Genomic DNA, 22,859 nt, shown 5'->3' with positions numbered 1-22,859 from the left:
CACCAGACCCACACTAGTACAGTGCCTAGAGACCATAGTAACACCTTGGCTGAGGTTGCAAACCATGCAAACCACAGCCACTGTGGTCACAATGTGGGGAAACATCAATATGTCAGATGGACAATGGCAGTAAGAGAAGAAACTCAATGAATGCCAAATTCCTGGCTCTTCCTGAAAGCCCTCTGTGCTGGCATCTCCACTGTTGAAGCCCTTACATGGGTTTCCAATGCTTTAAGGATTTCACAAAAAGCATCATTTTAGATCCATACTTACGACTATAAAAAGGATGGAGTAAGCAAGAAATCAGAGCATAGTTTCCTATAGTTCAGCCTTTAGCTAACTGAGGCAGCATTGAGGCAGCCTCTGTGAGCAGAAAGACTATCCACCCAGACATATCAAAAGGTGTTTCATCCTTAAATATACCACAGCTGATCACAACTCAAGGTCACCCGCATCCCTGGTGAAATAAAAGTTGACTTCTCTGACTGATTTTTGCATGATTCAGGAAGGGTCAGGATTCCTTTTGCCCAAGAGTGCAGTTCTGGCTATCATTCCCATCCACATGGCACAACATGGAGCCAAGGACTCTATGGACTCACTTTCAAACCACAGGACACAGGTGTAAGCTCCAAGACTCCAGTTTTAAGACTGCTGTAACTGTAAAGCATGGACACAATGTTGGGAGTCACTAGGCCTGATATAAACATCCACAGAGAGTGCAGAGTAGCTGTCTTCCTACAACCCTATGCCTACATTTGCTTCACAGGCACTGGAGAGAAAGGGAAACAGAGCTCAACATGTATGACATGTCAAAACAGTATCTGCATCATATTGGAGGAGAATAAAATTTAGGAATCAATCCTTTTTTTTTCTTTATTTTCCATACAACAGATTAAACATGTATACTAAATCAAAATAATAAGGGTCAGAAAAAAATGCTCTGAATGAAAAAAAATATTAAATGCTTTGAAAATATTTGAAAATAAAATCTTGCCAGACTATCTCACCTTGGGAGATAAAAATCAATGTCTGGAATGAAGTATTCCTTCACAAATGACAGAAAACAAGAATCTGAAACTCTCAGTATAGAAATCCAGCAGCTAGTAATAAACAGGACATTAGCACTGTACTAGTCCAACAAAGCACATGTGTGAAAGATTAGGACAGACAAGCAGTATCAGCTACACTAGTCTGACTGTCCAGCAAAGTACAAGCATAATCTTGTACTTCTAGTGGGAAGGCATGTGCCTGGGGAAAGGGTGACAGCCTAACATCCTTACTCATTCACATGTGGATTAAATTCAGTGCATGTACAGAAAAACAAAACCATACCACCACTGTTGAACTATGCTTGAACCATTTGTTTTCATACAGACCAAAGATATGCAGGAGACATTCTTTGGTTCTTCAGGAGTTTGGTTCAAAATGTGTCTATAATAATAATAAACCAGTATTTTTCATAATCGAGCATAAGTAGAAGAGCTTACAATGATCCCAGATTCAAGCAGACACAATTAAGTCTGCAGAAGAGCAGCATAATTGAAAACAGTGTATTGTGCCATCAAGAGCTAACTGCATTGCCTACCAATGCAATCTGCAGCTTGGGAGGAGTGAGAGGAGCATGAAGCTGAGAATTAGCCAAAGCATGTGGGTGAAGCAGAGAGACAATGATAGAGGGAGAGAGGAGAGAGACAATGATGGCTAACTAAGGCATGGCAGGGGAAGAAAGAAGATACCTGTAGGCAGCACTAGGTGAGGAGAACTTTTCACTTTCTTCACAGGGATTATTTTAACGGCAGAAATAGAACGTGTACATAAAGGGACGTCAACAGCTGCAAACACAAAAGTGTAAATGGCACATCCAAAAAGGAAAGAACAGAGTTTGGGAAGCATGCCACAAAATTTTCTAATGTACTTGGAGACACAATAGCAGGAAATTTCAAATACAAAAGCAGTCTAGAGAGCAATGATGCAACTGTTAAAAATATCCCTTCATTCGTCCCAATTCAGGATGTGTCTGTTTTATGCAGCATACAGAACTGCTTACTGAATGGACTAATGCTGACTGCCACTATGCTGCAGGCAAAAATAATCTGGAAGCACTAGTTTTTAGAAGCCATCAAAAAATTTCAGTGTAATAATTTAACTGAGGTACACTACATGCAAAAATAAAAATGTTAATTAAAACATTAATATGGTTCAGGAAAAACAAAATAAAGCGAAAAAAACCCCAGGTACTGAAAGGTTGAGAGAAGAACATTAAACTAGCCACATTACATGAACTCTGAATTTCATGGCACATTTTTAAAAAGTTCAATAACAGAAGGAAGTAAAATAATCTTGAAAAAGGTCCCATGTTAAAGGGTAGCATCCATATAGCTATTTCAGGGAAAAAATCCATCCATATATATACAGTAAATTGAAGAGATTTCTACCGGGCTTCATTAGCTAGCACGCTAATCATATATATGTGGTAACATTGGGGAAAACCATACATAGCACTATGCAAAATTTGAGTAATTGTTACAAAACTGTTCAAATCAACAGGTACAAAGAGCAGTCGTTGTGAAAAGGGCAGTACTATTCAGAGGTGAAGCTCAACAGGAGCTGCCAAGATAAACATCTTGCATATCGTGACTCTACCAGCACAATTTGAGTAGTGTTCTTGATTCTGCAGAGCCAGGATTTTCTTCTATAAAACCTGTTTCTTGCATGTGTTATCTGGAAAATGATAGATGCCTCATCACATTCCATGCCATCTCATGCCTGTAAAATCAGGAGTAAGAGGAACCAAATTTCTAATACTTTACAGACTAACACTGAGCACTGGGCCAGCTTTGAGGGAGGCATTGACATCAGGGCGGTGTTTACGCCCCCTCTTGTGGCAGATCTTTCTGATACCCGGCAACACTGGAAAGCACAGATTTCACAATCTAGAAAAGGGGTCATAAACAAGAAAAGCCTCGGCAAAGACTCTAACAGAATTTTTTCAAAACTCATAAAATCATTAGTATTTAATTTGATAGGATTGTTTAATTTTTTTTAATAAAAGAGGAGCCCAAATCAAACCCTGTTTTCCATCCTTCTTCCTGAGCAGAGACCTAGTGAATGCAACAGATCCCAAATCAAACAGCCTGTGGCTTAGGAAACAATCTGATTGTGTTCTGCTTTGAAACTGACTGAATTCATCCATCCACAATGCAGTCCAAAATCCTAACCACTATAAAAAGGCATCAAAGGAAAAGAAAGGAAATTAAACCAACAGAAAATCAGCCCATACCCACATATTTTCACTCTGCCAAAACAGAAACAGTCATTCTACAAAACTGAATGCTATAAAGCACACTGCAAACCCACTGATGTTAATATGAAGACTGATTGTTTAGATTTTCTTTTCATCACTGAAATGGTTAGTTCCTGCTCTTTAATCCCACACTCAAACCTTAACCTCTCCCTGAAGTTAACACAGCTCACACACAGGCACCACAAACCCATGCAGTCTCAACTCATTAAGATACCGATTCGCAGGTGCTCACAAGTACTACAAGTAGTGTACAGCTTTCCTCAACACAGCACTACAAATATACAAGGAGGCAAGTCCAGCCTGCCACTTTAAAGAGACAAAGAACACTTGTTGAGCTAAGAAATGCTGCTGCTACTAGCACGGTGCAGTACAAGACTTTTCTTGTGTCAGTCGCCAAGGGAACTGGATCTGGAAGCCCCCGCTGTAGTAGATTTCCGGGAAAATCAAGCACATCACCAGCTGACATGCGGGAGGAGCTGCGGAGGTGTCTCTGGAGATCTTAACCCACCTTTTTCTTGTCCATTACTGCTCAGCCCATTGACAACAGCTTTTGCAACATCGATTTCTTCATGTTCTGAAAGCCAAATGAAGCGGTTTTCAGTAAAGATTTTTTGCAAGTCTACAAGGTCTTCAGCTGACGCGAATAAAACCGGCTCTTGTAAAATCAAGGAAACACAGGAGACAGTGCTAGCTAGAAAGAAGCTCCAAAGGTCATCTAAAGCCCTATTTCTGAACCATGAATGAAACAAATCTATCTCTGTCACTCCTGACAAATGTTTGCCTAATGAGCTCTTACAAACTTCCAGCACCACCTTAGTGCAACCTGTTCCAGTGCTTACCAGCCTGTAAGCTTATCAGTGCTTACACTGAATTCCCAGGTCATGCTTTTCTGGACTCTCTTCAAATAGTTCACATTTTTTTCAAAATGTTGTGCCAAAACCAGGACATGATACCCCAGTTGAGACTTGCTAAGATGCTAAAATTAAGTGGGAATATCATTCTACAGATCTTACAGATCTCTCTTCAAGTCTGGCATCTGCTTTAGTTTTCACTCTGATTTAGCCTGCTACCCAGACAAGCCCAGAAGTTTTCCTCTTCCCAACCAGATCCCATTTCCTGGTCCCTTGGTTTTCTTTGAACAGCTGATTTTTTCCTATCCATATGTCAAACTATGTTTTAATCTCTACTAAAGTATATAAAATTCAGATGATTTTTCCAGGTTATTAGTAATTTTGAATTCTTATATTCCATACTGAAATAAGCTACAGGGCCTACTCCAGTTCAAGATGTTTCTAGCTACCTTTTGGGCCAAAATTCAAGCAACAAATGTGAATAATTGCATCAGAAACAAAGAGGAATATTACTAGTAATAAAAAGGAAGACCAGTGAGTGCAGACTTACCAGAGCTCATTGTGGCAGAGGGACTTGCCTTTTCCACGTCTGGATTTTGTTTAAGTCTGTTTAAAGTGAAAGGCAGAATGATTACATTATGTTTCATGTCTTCCAGACAGTACTGGACACAACGCTGAACATTCAGCACAAGAGTCACGGTAACAGTCATCGTTTCTTAAAAAAAACCAAAAAAAAACAAACTTTCAAATGCCAAGTGGATTCATGTCAAGCACCATATAATTTTTTTTTTTGCTGATAATTATGTGAAAATAAAGATTATTTCTACCCAATACAAGCACTGCTTCCAGACTTTAAGACTAATCTTTATACAAAATTGAAAGATAGTAATTTAAGTCTAAGAGTCTATAAAGGGCAAAGTGCAAGTCTGACTAGTTTCTAATATATAAAATGTGCATCACCTTTTAAGAGAATTTAAAAAATCAAAGTGACACTAAAAGATTTAAACTAAAACCCTCAAATTAGAGCTTTGCCATATTTCAGGGCAATCTGCTGCTCATAGCAAAGCTAGTCTCTCCTTTGAAAGATATAACAATACAGAAGAGATGCACTTGTTAAAATGTATATTATAACTTCTGCACTAATAATTTCTAGTTGTGCAATGCTGCTGATATTTTCAGGATCAGACTCCAGTAAGTGAAAGGTAAAAGCTGGAAGCTTTAATTCTCCTGTTACCAAAGGCAGTGAAATTGCCAACCCAAGAGAAAAAGCACCAGATGAGGATCAGAAGAAAAAGTCAGTTTTTGTGGTGATGCCAACCTGTGGAGGACAATTGTGAGGCCTGTCTGTCCTCACTGTGGGGACTTGATACCTGCAGCAAACAGGTTTCAATGTCACAGATGTTGGTTTGAATAGCCAAAGAGTATTTCTATTAAAAAAAGGTCTGTTTGACAAGATCTCTCAACTCTCTAAATGTCCTAAGTTGAATTAGAAGTCCTTTAATTTTGTGTTCCAATCTCCACCTCTCCCCCTGCCAAAAAAAGTTAGCCCCAAAGAAAGTGAGATCAAGCGTAGCTCCAGACAATTAATGGCTTTCATGACACTGATAGAAATATGCATCTGAAATCACAAAATCATGCAAAACCAAGAAGCCCAAACTGAGAAGTATAGGGAAAATTGCTTGGGGAAGCAAGGAACTAAACAACCAAGCTGGAAATACTTTTCCTTTTATATGAACTGGAGGCAGCATTTTAAGAGGTGACAATTCCCTTCAGGGAATTGAATTTGTTCTCCTGCCTCAAGCATCCCCTTTCTTATCCAGCATTTTTTTTCATGCCAACCAGAATATAATAAGTATGTTCAACAGACACTCAAAAGGAAAGAAAACCCAACAAGCAAGTATAGTAACAGATGAGTCTATAAAATGAGACAATATCTGGGCTCTCCAACAAGCCATCCTAAGAACAGCTGCCAACACTTAATTGTTTAAATATTTCCTTCACTAAAACACCCCCAATAAGATATACATTGTGGGTTCATGAAGGCTCAGCAGGATTCAGCCTAGCTCCAAGTTGATCCCAGTAAAATACAATGTAAAGTGGGGGGTACAGTATAAAACCAGTCAATAACAAAAACTGAGTCCAACCTGAAAGACTGGCTGCCTGATTTTGCCTGCCCATACAGTATCTGCTTTTTGTTTCTACCATTTCATATTAGAAGTGAGTCCCTGAAACAGTAATGGTTGACACAGCCTGAAAATGTAGACAAACATACTTAGTAATAATGGTCCTCCAGATCTTTGTGTGTTTCTGTTCCAGAAAGATACCTTAGTTCAAGCAAATAAAAAAGAAAACAGTCTAAAATTATATTATCCAGCTTAAGGAAATTTTTAGCAATATTGTGCTCTTCTACACATACAAAAATGTTACATATTAAACTCATTGGGATAAAAACCAGTCCTTCCATGGGCCAGGAGAAAAGCACAAGAAGGGGCAACACTGCAGCAAATCTCATCTCAGCTTTAGGATCTAACTCTTTCTGAAGTTGAGGAGGTTGCTGATACCCAGGTGTTTTAACTCAGCACTGGCCCTCCCCATGGGCTTCATGCAAGTCAACAGAGAATTTCTTCCACTCCAAGCATCCCCAAGAGGTTGCAATGCTTTCCTTTGGTACGCAAGATTAAAAGGAGTGGGGGAAAAAATAGTTCAATATATTACCTTTTCAGGTGAGAAAATAGGATTTACTGCCTGTAATGTCTGGGCAAAGGCAGGGTCCACTGCTCCTGCAATGCCAAAGCATCGCTTCCCTTCCCAATGGCAGTATCTGAGCAATCAAACTCATGACCATATACTTCACCCTTTTAAAAAGTCTCATTTGTTTGGAAACAGTTACATTACAACTGCCATAAAACTCTGATTTCAGTCATGTCTTTTTGATTCAAGTCTTGACATTGCTTACAGTGTGAAGCAACTAACCTTCACTGCATTAAGAAAAGCATTTAGGAAAGAATTCACACCAAAAAGAAGTATAATTATTTAGCATTAATAGATTAAATTACTTTTCACAAACAAGTGATTTGAGGAAAAATATAAAGTGATAATTAAAGAAGATTGCTAAAATTAAATGGAAGACATGTGCAAACCCATCAGATTTAAATTGGATCTGGAAAAATTACTTTCCACATATCCCCACACTTAGTAGCAATTATGGTATTCAATTAAAATAACAAGCATCCAATGTTCACTTTCTGTGAAACTAATCAGCTTCCTTCAAGCACCCAAAGACGCGCTTAGTGCAAGTTCCCTTACACAGAATAGATTCAGCATGCTCAGGGTAGAGCAACCAATCCTGAGTCTCTGTGTTGGTCTAATTCCAGAAACCTCATTTAAAAGCTGATTTTGATCAGTTGAGAATCTGCACACAGATCTGCTGCATGCAAGTAGATATAACTCCCGCTTAAGTCAACAAAATCGTGGTGCATGTTTGGAGTTGAGAACATGCTTTGTCACCTTATTGCATCAGGGCTGCAGAGTTATTCTACCCGTCTTCCACATAATTGATCCAAACCACAAACTGAAGTCCTATTAGGCCTTTCTCAGTCCTAGGGCTGCCCTTGGGATCAGATGGACAGTCCAGCCAGGTAACACATCTGGCTCCACAGTGCCAGTGCAGCCAAGTATTGGCCTGTAAGAGCTGGGAAGGCACATGCTGTAAGTCAGCGTGCTCTGGACGTTTGGATGGTGCATCCTTAGGCAGCTCAGTCCCTGCCAGGCTGGGCAGACAGGCTTTCCCTAGAAACAGGTGTGTTTGGAATCATTTGTTGCACCCAGTTCCCCTCAAAAACTTTCTGTAGACATGGCCAAGCTGTTCCTGTAGACACACGGTATGCACAGCAGTACTTCAGAAAGGAGTGTTTCAAAGGGAATCAAGAATGAGGTCACTCATGTCAGTGTTAAAATCTGAGAACTCCCTATTGCCAGATCAGGCAAAGAAAAAAAGAAAACTAGTAGAAAAAGTACTCCAAAGCAAAACACCCACGTGTCTCCTTTCAGCTCCCTGCTCCAACCAGCTAACCAGTGTGTCCTTGCCAGACTGGAATTAGTGCCTTTCCTGAAATGTGACAGACATAGCAACAAAGCCTTCAAAGCTGCACACATGCAAAACACAATGAAAGGTAACAAATTCCTCAGGGTATAAACCAGCAGCTGTAGCCCTGAACATACCAATGTCCATACATAACATCCACCAACTCCTTGTCAGTTCAGTCCTACTTCTAGATGGATGTTTAACTTTTCCTTCCTCCCTTTCAGCCCCAACACATTTCTCCAAGGCTGCAGTCCCTTCCCTACTTGGTGTGGAAAAGAGAGCAGTGTGCTCAGAAGCCTATTTAGGAGGAATGCAGATAAGTGGCAACCACTTCTGTACAGCCTGTCTGGATTATCTCACATGCTCTAAAGGTTTGAATACTCCCCCTACAAAGGCAGGGGGTAACAAACAGCTCATTAATAGTTCTGAGCAAGGACACATGCTCTTAGGTCACGGGTATCTCAGCTAAGAGTCGTGGGCAGTCATTATTTTTGGTGGTTTAATGTGAGTGTGGGGAAAAGTAACTTCCTTTCTTCCCTTGTTATTACTGACAGCTCCGGTGACTCAGATAGGATTTTAAAATAATTGCTAGGCATGCGATGAACATTCAAAATTTATTGTGCTTGTCCCTTATATTCCTGAGATGTAGACTCCTTTATTTTTCTCAGTTTCAAGTTTTTCATATTTTTAAATTTTTCTCTCTAAATACAAGAGCTTTAAGTATTTTTTGGATGCATTTAAATGAAAAATCAAATTCTAATTTTTATTAGCATAAAGTAGGAGTTGAGGCTATCAGAAAAATGGCAAGCTTTCAGACTGAAAGGATGATTAGCAATCACAAAACTTATTTTTCACCTGGTCAGGTCTTACACATCACTGGCAGCACTAATTTGTTTCACCTGGGCTCAGACCCTTTATCACAATGCCATCAGTGTCCCTGGCCCATGCTCCTCTCCAATGAGCCATGTCAGCAATACGGAGTCTCAAATCTGGAAAGTGGGCAAAGAGTTGCACTGCAGTCAGTGCCTCCCACCAGCACATTTCTCTGCTTAAAGGAACTTGCTGGAAAACACATCTCCTGTGCACTTCTCACCTCGCATCATATAAAATGTGACAAGAAAAAAAAAAACAAACTTAGAATAGAGCAGGCAGGCCAGATTTACCCAGGCAATCAGCTCTCTCTTCAACTATCATTACTCTCTTATTCTGGAATACTGAAATATGTTGTCTGTCATTTTTATTTTAAGGGTTAAAGAACATCCTGTCATTCCTTCAGAAGACATTATGGTCCTAAGAATATAAGCAATGAAAAGACTATGAGTAAGCAAGCAGTGCACACAGAATAATCACACCAATTCTGTGTAAGACAACAACTTCAACACACTCTTCAGCAAGTGTTAAGACAGCAGAGAGACAGCAGTGAAAGCTTACTAAATGAAACAAATGGCATTGTTACACACCAGCTTGGATAAGGTGTTCTTATAAATAATTGAACTTACAGCTGTTACAATAAACAAACACAGCACATTTCAAATGCAGTAACACTTTCCTTTTTTTCTTTAAATATAGTGTGTGTCTGTTGCCTTCCAAATGGGCAAAATTAAATTATCTGGGGCATAGGCGCCAGTTTTGGTGCAATATATAAGGAATGTGCCTCTCTTAATAATAAAAGTTAAATAGGAAATGTAAACTAGGAGATACAGCTTTAAGAATTCCGAGATGCTTTTGAACTAAGTCATCAACTTGAGAGTAAACAAAGTTTACTGCAACCTGAGTTGACTCAGTTCAAGGTCACCACTTGTGGAGCAGGGGGCAGAAAAGAATCTCCTGGGTCATCCAGCCTACTCCCATGCTATTGCAGGCAACTGTGTCATACAATCCTGTGCAAGAACACTTCACATTCCAGCTTAAAACTGCTAAAATTTCCCACCTCCACCGCTCTTCCTGGAAGCCTGCTCCAGAACTCATTCTTCTTATGGCATGAATGCTGTTTCTCGTTTGCGACCTAAATCATATGCATGAGCAGCTACAGATAAATTGTTTTGCACCAACACAATTTTTCTGTTTAATCAGGTCTTCCTCCTTGCACTCACCCCCAACCATGCATTTTTAGAAATTAATTGCATCTCTGAGTCTTCCTCAGAAGTGCAATTGCATTCCCAAAGAAATTGGCCAGCATGCTGTCACCCATCTCATTAAAACCTGGCAAATAGTGAAAGACTTTAAAAAGTCAGCAGGCCAAAGTCTAAACTCCACTTAACATCACAAAGCCAGCGAGCAAAGCCTACAGCCAACATGCCCAACAGCTGAACAGCAAGGTTGAAAAGGTAAATAATCTCTTTTTGTCCATTCTAACTCTGACCTGTACACTAAAATGAATTCTATGATTAGTGCTAGTTCAGATAGTGATTTGATGTCTATAGGAACCTCCTTGCAAAGAAATAGCCTGGAATAATTTCATATTAGCCACTAAAACTTCATTAAAAACCACTGACTTGTACCTGGAAGACTGTGTGGATGAAAGGTGGCTCTTGCTTGAGCCATCAACCTCCTGCTCTGCTGCAGACTCGGGGTTGAAAAACAGCCATCCAAAAGGTTGTTTGGCTCACAGCAGACTCGGCATGCAGTTTACCACCAGTTCCCTCTGAATAAGTAACTGCTCACATCCCTGCCTTTCAGCCAAAAACATTTCTTCTCCTGACAACAGACTCTAAATACACTGTAACTGGGCTTTGACTTCCTCCTGAGTCTGTCGTGACTGCCCTCTGTCTTTAGTATTTGACGGCTGAGACATGGTGACAGTAGCCCTGGCCCATGGGTGTCAGCTGAAGAAACAAATGCCTTTCTGCCACACCCAAGCAACTCACATGAACATTTTGAAACTTCAGAAAGAAAACAAACATTTCCCAGGATATTTTAAATAAAATCTCATCTCCATCTTAGCAGAAGACACAAAGCACAGCACTTGACAGCAGCAGAAGCTGAGATTTCTGTTCAGATTTATCTGCAATATGTATGATCACATAGATGGAAACACTTTACAAACAAGCCAATGTACATCCTATAAAAGGGAGCTCACTGGGCACAGATCTCAGGCTGCCAGCTTCAGGGAAGGCTGTAAACAACTTAACAGCATACCACAACTTGGGGCTGCTCAGGACACTTAACTGAGATTCACACAGGAACTGGGGCAAGGAGCACACAACTACCGACACTGGAATTTATTTCCAGGTAAGAGTTAATTTGTTCCATGACACCCGATTTACCTTCGTTGCAAAAGGAAAATCTTTCACTCTGCAATGACCGCACCTAACCAAGAGGATGCTGGCTTTGTACTTCAGCTGGAAGAAATGGAGGATTCATTGAATTCAAGCTGTTGTGAGACTACTTGTAAGAGCTGCACAGCTGGGGTGCTCTGGGTGCTGCACCTAACTCTCTGCAGACCTCTGATATGGGGCCACTTGTGCCTCAGCAGAACAATTGCTGTAAATAAACAGACCTAAATTCCAGAAGCCCTAATTATGTATAACAATGAATCCATTCAGCTGACCGCAGGATTGAGGGACACAAACACTGCATTGCATTTACTACAGTGAATGGCATTCTATAAATACAAATCAATTAGATAATCTAAACAACATCCAGCAGCTTCGCCTGCATGATTTTGTATAACAAAGACTACAAAGGCTGTCTTCACCTTTATCACACACTCTCAAACAGTAAAGTAGTAAATAAGAGGAAGTTGCATTAAGTAGAAATGCTAATTAGAGAATGACTAGTGTCTCAAAGTTCAAATCCAGTTTACAAACATTTCATAAAAATTAAAGAGAAGACTCTGATGCACCTTTGAGATATAAACCAGATAGTCTAGATACTTTAATGCTACAGACCACCTTATACCATTCCAGACACATCCTGAAATTTCCAGTTGTGTAAGGCAGAGGAATCGTGCAGGCCTGAATGAGCTCACTGTGCTCACTGTGGCAACCACACCAAATGTTAATTACAACCTCTTCTAGCATTAGCTGTTCTGAAGCTCTGAAGAAACACTCACTAAGCAACAGCTAATAATTTTCAATACATATAGGTAATAGTCTCATTTAGTACCAAGATGGAAGACTGGGGCCTCTATCCTATGCAACATTCAAAACTAGCTGATCTGGCATAGTATAACAGGGCCTTATAAGTATCAGTCTTACACGTTGCTTTTTATAGTTTCAAAATAAGAAAAATCAGTTTGAGAGTTGGTCTCCTTTACAAACAACTGCAACGACCTCCAGAGAACCACACAGAGCTAATTCTAACCAAAGCACGCAGGAAGCCAGGCATACAATACTGCCAGCACATGTCTGACAAGCCTAGTTGGAAGCAAGCTGAGATGAGACAAGGTCATTTTTCTTTAGCCTTTTCCAACCTGGAAGCAGTGCTACGCTAGCAAAATATCCATGGGACTAATTCATGTGCCTGGATATTAGACACAAAATGGTCTCAGCAAAACTCAGAAGGCTGGCCACTGTCCCACATCCAAGGCCAGACAGCAAACTTGTGCCTGCCAGGGAATTCAGGCTGGAGCACTGGCTTGCTAGTCCTGATGGACTATGCTGCCTCCAGAGTCACCTACATGCCAGAAGGAAGTGACTGCTGCTCTACACACTACGGAAAACACTTGCAGAAAATCAAACTGATGGCTGAAACAACAGTCTGACATTCCAAGTATCTCCAGAAATAGCAGAAAGATACATTCCAGAAGCCAGTCCTCATCTTTACTTCCCTTGACTCCTCCTGCCTCAGGTGACAAATTCATATATTGCTGAGAATTCCACATCCATTATCTTAATTTTCCTCTTAAGTAACTGCCTCAGAATCCGCATTCAGGAACTCCTTTCAACTTCTCCTTCCCATAAAAATAATTAGGAGAAAGATCATTAGGGTAAGGAGGCAAGTATATGCCCATTTCCCTTAATGAGAACACAAACCCATGTAATGACTACCCTGACATTGCCTCTTTTCAATCAGCAACCGGAAATACCTATCCAAATGAAAGCAGCATTCTGAAAATCGCTGTGCACTGCCCACCAGACCTACCCACTCAGTGTATATTAGCATATGCAAGAGTCACATAAAGTCCTGGGAGTTCAGCTCACAGCAGGTCTAGCAGTGTAGTGTCCTTACCTTGATTCAGGCTTTTCAGTCAATGGGGCCATTTTCTTAGTGTCTTGATTTCACTCCATGAGAGGCACGAAAGAGTTAAAAAAAAACCTTTCACTGTGTTGCCCAGTCACTTGGCTGCTGAAGTGTAAGAAATTTGTGGAGACATCTCTCTTTCTCTCTGGCACTCTTAAATACTTTGCTCCTCCTACTGCTGTGCTTTAATTAGCCAGCTGGTTCTTAGTCACCCCATGCTGTCACTAGGCTTGCTCACCAACGGCCACCCCCACCCAGCCTGCCTGTCACTCCCCTGCCACTGTCATCATGAAGGACACGGTCTCTTCCTGCAGCTCTGGAGCTGGGGAAGGGAAAGAGAAAAACGTTGGAGGTGACACTCCAGAGTAGCATTGGTATGGGATGCACTTGAGAAGTGACAAAAAGACCTTGAAGGGATGTTAAATTACAGGGAAAGTACTTGAAAAAGCACTTTTCTCTTGGTTTTTTTTTTGTTTGTTTGTTTTGTTGTTGTTGTTTAATCAGGCAGCATCCACTTGTCAAGGAAGGAAATTTTTCACTAGCACTGGAAATGGTAGATCCTATTTCAATGGCTAGGAGCTGAAGGGGCAGATAAAGTTTCTACTCTAGGTAATTGAGATTTGTAGCATAAATACCTGACATAACACACGAGGAAACTAACTGCTTGTATGGCTATTACATATTATATGCCCACTCTTTGAGCATTGTAACAGGCATCAAAGAAGTTTCTGAGCCATCAGCAGTACTAGGGTGTCCCTAGAGTGGAGTGCCCCCACCACAGTGCAGCTTGGCAACCTAAAACTTGCCCTGGAGTGGAGGTGATGCCAGCTTTTAGAAGAGTGAGGGTATCTCACATGCTCAAGCCTGGGCAGCCTGTTAGTGAGTAAGGCAAACTGCAGCACAGAATCACCCTTTCTTCCACAGCCAATGCCTACAACACAAACAACTGGGACAATGACTTCCTCAACTCAGACCTTGGAGGATGGCTCAACCAAGAACAAGTGGTAATTTAATAGTGGAAATAATTTGAAGGAGGCCCCTAAGCCTCTTGGTACTATCTTTTGTCACCAGCACTGGCTTTCATGACTGACACTCCACCGTGTCTCTATTTGCAGCCTGTCCCTGAATTTTGATTCCCCAAATACACACGTACAGGCATTGATCTGCTGCCAAACTTACAGACTGATAAAATGTAGTGAAAATTATTGCAAGATGAGCATCTCAGCATTCAAAGGAGACCTAGAAAGCAACACAGATGGCAAGAGCTGCTGATTGCAGAAGGGCATAGGAGCAAAACTGATTCTGTAGGTCAAAGCTTACACTACTGATTCTTTCAGTAAAATGTTAGCAAAGGACACAGAACAAACACCTACACATATAAACCCATACTGATCCTCTGTCAAGTACTGACTCAGGTTCAATCAGCAACATAAGCTCTCCTTTTTCCTCCCCAATACCTCCTTTAGCATCCCAGTACTTACCTCACACCAAATGAAGCATTTCATTGTAAACCAAAATGGGCATAACTGTGACTTGGTATATTGGCTAAGGGGATAAAAAGGGCTGCTCTATTTTACTTTATTTAAGACCAACCCCAAACCTCAGTGTGAACATGGCAGTGGTAGTTCTAATTAGAGCAAACAAAGGGCTCTGGAGCCTACATTTACTACCACATCCCAAAGACTAATGTTGAGGAGCTTCTGGGCTTTTGATTACATCTACCATAGCAGATACCAGACACTATTAGCAAAACTCAGGCCTGGATCTAGGTTTAGGTTCTAGTCCCTTTACATTTTAGGTGTGTTTGGTTTGGGTGGAGGAGGAAGAGGGTCATTTCAGACATATCAACAGCCAGAATAAAGATGATGGAAAATAATACATATGTTTTGAGTGGTCAGATCCTACTCTCTTATTTACAAAAAAAAAAAAATGCAAACCAATCAACCAAACAAAAAACCTAACACCATGTGGCTCTCAAAAACAAATCAGAAAAGCCAACAAAGCCCCCACATTCTCCATAGTAAGCTGTACAGTCATTGCCAGATCCAATTATTTGAAACATACTTATTTACACAACATGAAACACAGTACGCAACAGGAGATACCCCTCACAACCCAAAGACAACCTCCTTGATATCCTTCATGTCTGTTGTGCAGCCTGGACCACATGAGAGCAGGTCAGTTGGATGCCTTTGCTGTGTAGCAGGGGTTTATAAATAAGCCCCGGATACTTTGTCTTCAGGTAACAAAAATGACAGTGATTAAAAAAAAATACTGTAAAAATAACAGCTAGTGAATGAAACCATGGCCCCTAGGGAGAGGCAAAATAAGGAAAAATCCAGAAGTTGGCTGGAGTCCAAAGTCAGGATGGTCAGAACACAATGGGGTTTGGAACATTCCTGGTCTTTGCAGAAACTAGCTTAGAGGACCTTCAAGCCACTTGGCAAGGAGGGAGGAGTATCAGTTACAAACCACCACTTGAATGGAAAATAGAATTTTCACAGAATTCCAACTGGATGAAGATCAGCAAGCTTTGTCTAGCTGCAGGGCCACAAAGCTTGGTTGTTTCTAAAGTCAACCTTGAGTGCACGATAAAAAGCATTATGAAGTGTCAATATTTTACCATCAACTCACTGTACTAATGTACTGCACACTATAGTTTTCCTGGCATCTGCTGCTGCACAATCTCTGCTGTGTTTTACCCCATAATACCATGTCTTTGTGAAAGATAACTTCACCATAGTGGCGGAAGGAAACAGCAAAAAGGAACAAATTAATTTTCTCAACAAAGGAAGTCTTTGGCATAACAGAAGTAGATGCTGATTTTTAGGATATTCTGGGCACCTGTTCTTGTAGCCACTGGACAAACCTGCTTTCACCAGAGGGACTAATTTTACCAGTTATAAGCTAGCCTGTTAAGTTTTGTTACCCAATCCATGCAGGGTTTTTTTTTATTTTGGTAAATATCACACAGCTATACTGGTTCTTTTCTGCCACCCCAATATGCTATGGTACTAGGCTTTCCAGCTACCAGAAGAAGGCAGAGGTGCAGTGACATGAAGTTTAGAAAAGGAAGTACTTTTGATAGATCTGGGAAATGCTAAACAAAAGTGACTACAGTTACTTAATTCTGCAGATGGAGGAGGAAGGCAAGCAAACTTACATCATGCTAGTGCTTTTAGTTCAGTTCCAGGGTTTGAATTGCAAAACAAAACTCAGCCAAAATAACACGTTGCTGCCAGAGTTCCACCCAGTACTGTCAATGAGCACAAACTCACTCACCCAACATCCTTGCCCTGCTTTGTTACAAAACAGCCACCCAGGTTGTGGTTAGGATAGTATGACAGCACCCTCCCTGCTATAAAAGATGAGCCCCACCTTGCCCCAAAGCTCCCAACGCATGGACCCCCATGCCCTGAGCCTGAATTCTGCAGCTCAGTCCTGCCCAGCTGAAATGCAAGGGAAGCGGCAACACTGCAGAACAAAATAGCGTCATCAGCACCCCTACAATCTGCCAGGCTGCTCCTGATCCCCCCAGCTGCACAAGGACTGGGGAAGTGCTTCCAGCTGAGTCTGCATGGCATGAGAGCTCAGACTGCCACCAGAGACTGAGAAAAATTCCTTGAAAAGATGTGTACAGGTATTTTAAGAGCTCTAGATAGGAATTTAATCTGTCAGTAGGAGCATGTCTTCAGGACACAAGGGCCAGCAAGAGGTCCTTGTAAAAACAAGGTAAGTACCAGTCCAGTGAAAGCACATAACCTGCTAAGCATACAGAGAGAATAGCAGATAATATAAAACAAAGTGCTAAAAAATTTTTTCAAATGGCTGAAAAAAGCAAATGCAAAATTTGTCTTCCTTGTTGAAGACTGAAGAACTGTCTTAGTGTCCCTTTTGGCTGTTGAAAATTAGGGTTGTACTGGAGATTGGTGATGTCCCATTTAAAACAGAATTAAATTCCACCTGGCTGGATCACAGTTTACCTGCACTCAGGATCTACAGCATCTTAAGGGAAACTTCAGTGAGGGTATGGCATCTGCTGCTGCTGCCTTCTGACTGCAGAACTCCATGGGAGGTGGACAGACTCGTACACCAGCACAAGCAAGGAATGATCAGCTGTCTAGCAGGCACCTGAATAGAACATTTTTTCCAGCTCCTACTGACCTATTTTAACTCCCATGCATAAAAGAAAGTATAACTTTGCTCCTCCTCCTAGAATAGCTGCTGACCCTGGTGCAAGCAATTTTGCGGAATTCAGGACCTGCTAACTGCAACACTATAAGAGAAAAACTTGGAGCTCAGTTATGTTTACCGTAAGGAAAGTCCTAGGAAATGAATGGCAGAATGTTACAGAATGTGACTGACAAAGCATGCATCCTCACCTACACATAAGCATCTCCAGCCCTTTGTACCCTCTGCTCCCACATGCTCTCAGACAAAATGGAAGCAAAACCTGCATGCTGGGATTTGTGCCATATGTGCCAAACTGGGGTGTGGGACACAAGGATTACACTCAGTGATCAAGAGATTGCTTGTGGCAGGAGAACTCAGGCTTGTGTTCCTCTACTACAAAAGGACAAAGGCACTTCCTAAGTTTAGTTTAGGCCAGAGCCATGCTTACTGATCCAACCAGTACCTCAGTCAATGAAAGGCACTGTTGACTGTGAAGGCAACAGAACACACCCCAATTAACATTAAAAGCTTCTGTAAAGGCACCATCTGTTTACCACTGCTCTTAACCTTTGTGCTATAGAGCTTAAATAAACCTTAAGGTACTGTGAGGACAAAAAGATCACCTCTTATATGACACAGAAAGAAATTGAGTTTTGTGAAATTCTCTCATTTTTCTTTAGATCCAAAATACTCAGATACTAGCATAATGTCTGTGCCAGCACCTGAGTTTACTGCCTCTTCCAATGACAGTGATTTGCTAAGTTGCTAAGAGTAAAAAAGGAGATACAGAGGTGCAGTAAAGAAGGGAACTTCTAGAAGCAGAAAAGAAAATTTAAACTGTGCTCTCTCTCCATCTCAGTATTTTCTTGCAATGCTTTTTCCTGCACCCTAAGTGCTAAAGACAAATGAATATCAAATCAGGCTACCCACAGCAGATCCTCTGTTCTTCAGGAACAGAACTACAGAGCCAAAAGAAGCAAAATGTCTTCCAGTAGACATGCCTGGGCAACTAAGTCCCAGCAGTTCTGTCAAATGTATTTGATGTGTGTGTCACTAATAAGCAAAAATCCAGCTCAAAACACCAGGCTGAGGAGAAATTTAGACTCTAACTTGGCCGGCTGGCCAGTTACACTTGTAACTATGAAAGCTAATAAGAGAGTAATCATATTTCACAGTTCACAGCTGAAAGTAATTTCCTTTAGGAATTAATGATGGTTTAAATTCCCCCATCTTTTTGATTTCTCTCCCATAAACTGTGGCTGTCACAGAGTTTTCAAGGCCTTACTTTACATCTGTCTTCAAAGAGCAACACTTTGGTACACATGCATTGAGAGGAAAAGTGCTTAAACCTCTCCAAGAGGAAGAAGAGAAAAGCTGGTCTTCCCTCATCCCCCTGCTGCCAACAACACAAACATTTCTTATCACAGCAAAGAAACAGCAACTGGATGACTAAATAATGATAATGACTGCTGCTCAGTGCACTGCTGGTCTTTGATTAGATTCTTCTTGGCCTCTAACCAGATTTAAGAAAAAAAAAGAAAAACAAAACACCAAAGAAAACACATTGGCCATCCAGAAGAGACAGGACTGCTCCTAATAGGATCAGCATCAGTTAAGATGCTCTGGGGTCATTGTCTCTGTCCAGAAAGTCCAGATCCTTCACTTCAGGGACTTGGAATGAAGTAAACAAAGACATTTCCCATCAGGCCATGAGCTGCTCTCACAGCCCTTTGCATCAAAAGTTCCATAGCCTAAAAAACACAGCTAAATAAGCCTTGGGGAACATCCACCTCTGGAAGTCGGGGGTGTTGAAATTTCCTCATCTTAAACTAACTGCCCTGTGCCAAACTGGCAGGAACTATGAATGTATGAGCAGATTGGGAAGACATTAAAGAAAACGTTTGAAACACACTGTCCCTTCCAGAATCGCTGCCTCATCAATGCTCCATCTGTTCCCAAAAATTCAATGGAAAAAATGAAAACTCCATTTTCCTGATTTCTTTAAATTCACTCTCACTGTTACTGCTCTGGTTTCTGGCACAGTGCTGCATCATTTAAACCTCTATTACAGTCTCTGATGGGCAGAGCCAGTGTGGAGGTGGTGTGATCAACCAGCTGAAACCAAAATTACATTCTGGGCAACACCTTCCTCTAGAAGGCATTCTGCTCTGACCCAAAAGGTGTGAAAGAAGACTTGTTACACCTTACAGCAGCTTGTCTGAATAACCTTCAGCATTCACCCAAAGCAACAAATTCCAGAATTTAATAAAGCAGCAGCTATTGACCAGCAGGCTCTGGGAAATCTGGCCATTAGTAAGAATATCTTTAACTCTTTAGCAACTCTCCAACAGTTCTGTGTATACACTAAGAGCACTTTTACTCAGTTATTGAGCCTTGGATCTACTGTAGCATTTTCCACACTTCGATGCCCTTACCTATGACAACAATAGAGTCAGTCAATATATATCCACTGTCCTTTCAAAGATTAGCTTTGTTTCCTGGTGCACTGACTAGGTATTTTCCTTCCCCTTCTGTGCCTTTGGTCTATCTTGAGAGGCCTGGAACTGTTTTGCATTGCAGATCAATGCATACTGCATTGATGTACCATTCATTTTTCTCTCATATAAAAAAGATAATGTAAAAAGGTCCATTTAGGGCTCCACCTAAGCTGAAATAGGGGCTAAAGAGTAGGTTGTTCTCCTTTCAACTCCCATATGGGCTATTCAGGCCCTGGTACTCAATGCTATGAACTCCCAGAAGAACAGATGTGCTATGCCTTGATGCCACATGACAGCCAGTAGGACTAAGCAGGCATCACAAATAAGGGAAGAAAGAAATTCAGATGTCATCACTTGGCTGATGACACAGGTCAGCCATAGCACAAGCACGAGGCACAGTGACTCCCAGGTATGTCTATGAGAATCATGGCTTCTTGGAGATGATCTTTTTCCAGATCAATGCCTAACTGTGAATTTCTGCCTGGAAGAGAACCAAATACCACATTCCCTTCCCTCTAAAGCAGTCAAACTGAGGGGAGGGAGCTTCCATCCCTTTTGCAGCTAAAGTACAGGCTCACATTCAGGCCAAGCGTGAAACAGCCCATTGTGCCAGTTCAGCTGTGGGGTCAGTGTGATTTTGCTCATTAGGCAGTAGTAGGAGAATGACATAAAATTTGGCTTCATACATCCCAAAAGTTTCTCCAGCTTCCTCTCCAACAGCTTGAACTTTAATTCCTCAGAGAGAAGTAATTCATAAAAGACAGCACCACCAGCTAACAACAGCCTCTGTATGTTCAGCATGCAAGAGACTGATGCAGCCCCAAAGGAAACTGGGGGACTGTGTATCCACAAAGTAAACAGACATAAGCAACCCTTGAGAACCAGTATGGATATGACTCTGGCATAGAGACAACACCAGGTAAAGAAAGAAGTAGCCAAAAAGAATTGTATGTGTAATTTCTGTAAAGCCAGAAATTCAGTCTTTGGTAACTGCTGTTTTGACCTTTGCCCTTCTGATCACAAACAGACTCCCTAGAATAGCCATCCTAAAGGGAAATTCCAAAATCCCACCACCTCCATCTGTTTCTGACCTGGAATAAGGCACAGAATATTTACTAGCACTAGCATCAAAACAAACAAAAAGGATGTCACAAATGTAGATAATAAACAAGGAGGATGTAACAAATGCAGATAGTAAAGATTATGACACAAACACAGATAGGAACACATCTGATGGTGGCAAAGGTGAATTTAATTCTTTCTGGGACTACATTTTTTCTAATGCATCCATGAATCACCACAAAAGTAGCATTTGGAGATTGTCTTTCAATAACTGGAGCTTTTGACTGGGTCACATAGCAAAAAAAGCCTCTGTAATACAGGGGTACTCTTGCCACCATATAGCTTTCTGCTGCACAACCCAGGTAGGCTGCTGCTAGGATGAAAACTCCTTCACTACAAGTGATAGAGACAGCTGTGATTTTGGTGCCTGAAGTCAGGATGAAGTATCCCAGTAATGTGCTCCTTCCCCTCTCTTTCAGGCTACTCACATCAGTCAGCTGGATGAACTTTCAGACCCAGCTTAGGACAGGATCTTCTGACAATGACTTGTACTCTGTCTTCTCTTTACATGCAACTGCTACATAACAGCTCATACCTACAAAAGTGAAAGAGAAAGAAAATGCTTATTAGTGCCATTAGTCCTGCTGTCCAACACATCTACAGAGAAGGCTGTACCAAAGCAATAAGTAATTCATAGAAATAATGCTACTTTTATATAAAACAATTACCTCTGCTCACCATGCAGGAAGCACAGCATAGTATAATCATCAATCTGCCCAGATCTGCATCCTAGCATCCTCTGTATGAGAACCAATATTTATGGCTGTCTCCAGGGGAGGCTGAAATCACAACCATTTTCCTGTGTTTCAGTTAGAGATTCCCTCTCAAGCAGCAAAGAAAGCTGAATAGCACAAATATTCACACCTCCTTACAACCTACAGCCGGTTTGCCAATGTAAATCACTGTTGATTTCAGCTTCATTTAGTATACTAGTTTGCAAACGACAAAAAGAAGAAGTAAACACACATCTATGCTGCTATCCCTGATGCGTGAATAGGCTTGTCTGATACAGGGAATTGGGTTGGGAACTAGGGATAACAACAACCATGAAATGCAACTCACCACTGCCAGGAATAAAGAAGAAAGGCTAGATAGTAAATGTATATTAAGAAACACACACATTAGGTTGTATTCAGACAAATTCCTTAGTTAAGATATACACCTAGACAGACACAGAGGCAGAATTCAAACAGAAAAATTTAATGCTTTTTTTCATGCATTGATGCTTACTAAACAAAATTATTTAACTCCAGTCTAATGTTAAGTCTAAATGGTAATATCTGACATAGATTTGATAGATGCCTGTGCACCTTTATTGCTTGACTCGGTAACATTAACAGCAGTCTGCTGTAGTGAGATGCCTCTGCAGTTTGACTTGTAAGTATTGACACCCCTCATCCTTAATCATGTCATCTATCAGGCTTTCCTAGTCAGCCAGTCACCCTGACCTCCTGCTATACTGAGTGGACAGAGGGGTTCTTCCAGAGGGCAGTGCAACTTTTTTCTATACTACCTCATACTTCTTGGTATTCAAGAACTTTGAGAAGAGGTTGAGGAGACTAACTAGCAAAGTTTGATGCCTGTGATGGATGACTGAACAAATCCTTATATGTGTTTTATTCAGCTCTGAGGGGAGTGAAGTC

The 22,859-nt window shown here is 41.1% G+C and overlaps 1 protein-coding gene across 50 annotated transcripts in view; it reads right to left on the bottom strand.

Annotated features, from left to right (window-relative positions):
• SORBS1 (sorbin and SH3 domain containing 1) overlaps window positions 1-22,859 on the bottom strand; it is a 161,089-nt gene that overhangs the window by 59,954 nt on the left and 78,276 nt on the right. For 14 of the 50 annotated variants that reach the window (XM_072931495.1, XM_072931507.1, XM_030276815.4 and 11 more), the window contains exons 1-4: window positions 13,412-13,590; window positions 4,706-4,761; window positions 3,813-3,878; window positions 1,737-1,832 (exon numbers count right to left, since the gene is read on the bottom strand). In XM_072931495.1, coding sequence (XP_072787596.1) covers window positions 1,737-1,832; window positions 3,813-3,878; window positions 4,706-4,761; window positions 13,412-13,443 — 250 coding nt within the window. In that variant the 5' untranslated portion in view covers window positions 13,444-13,590. Of the gene's footprint in view, window positions 1-1,736; window positions 1,833-3,812; window positions 3,879-4,705; window positions 4,762-13,411; window positions 13,591-21,644; window positions 21,752-22,859 lie in introns of those variants that run through there. The other 36 variants (XM_072931498.1, XM_072931501.1, XM_072931496.1 and 33 more) reach the window with 11 other exon arrangements.

Source organism: Taeniopygia guttata, chromosome 6, assembly GCF_048771995.1.
Source record: "Taeniopygia guttata chromosome 6, bTaeGut7.mat, whole genome shotgun sequence".
Taxonomy (NCBI): domain Eukaryota; kingdom Metazoa; phylum Chordata; class Aves; order Passeriformes; family Estrildidae; genus Taeniopygia; species Taeniopygia guttata.
The sequence above is the reverse complement of the archived record's forward strand: the minus strand, read 5'-3'. Positions and strand labels throughout refer to the sequence as shown.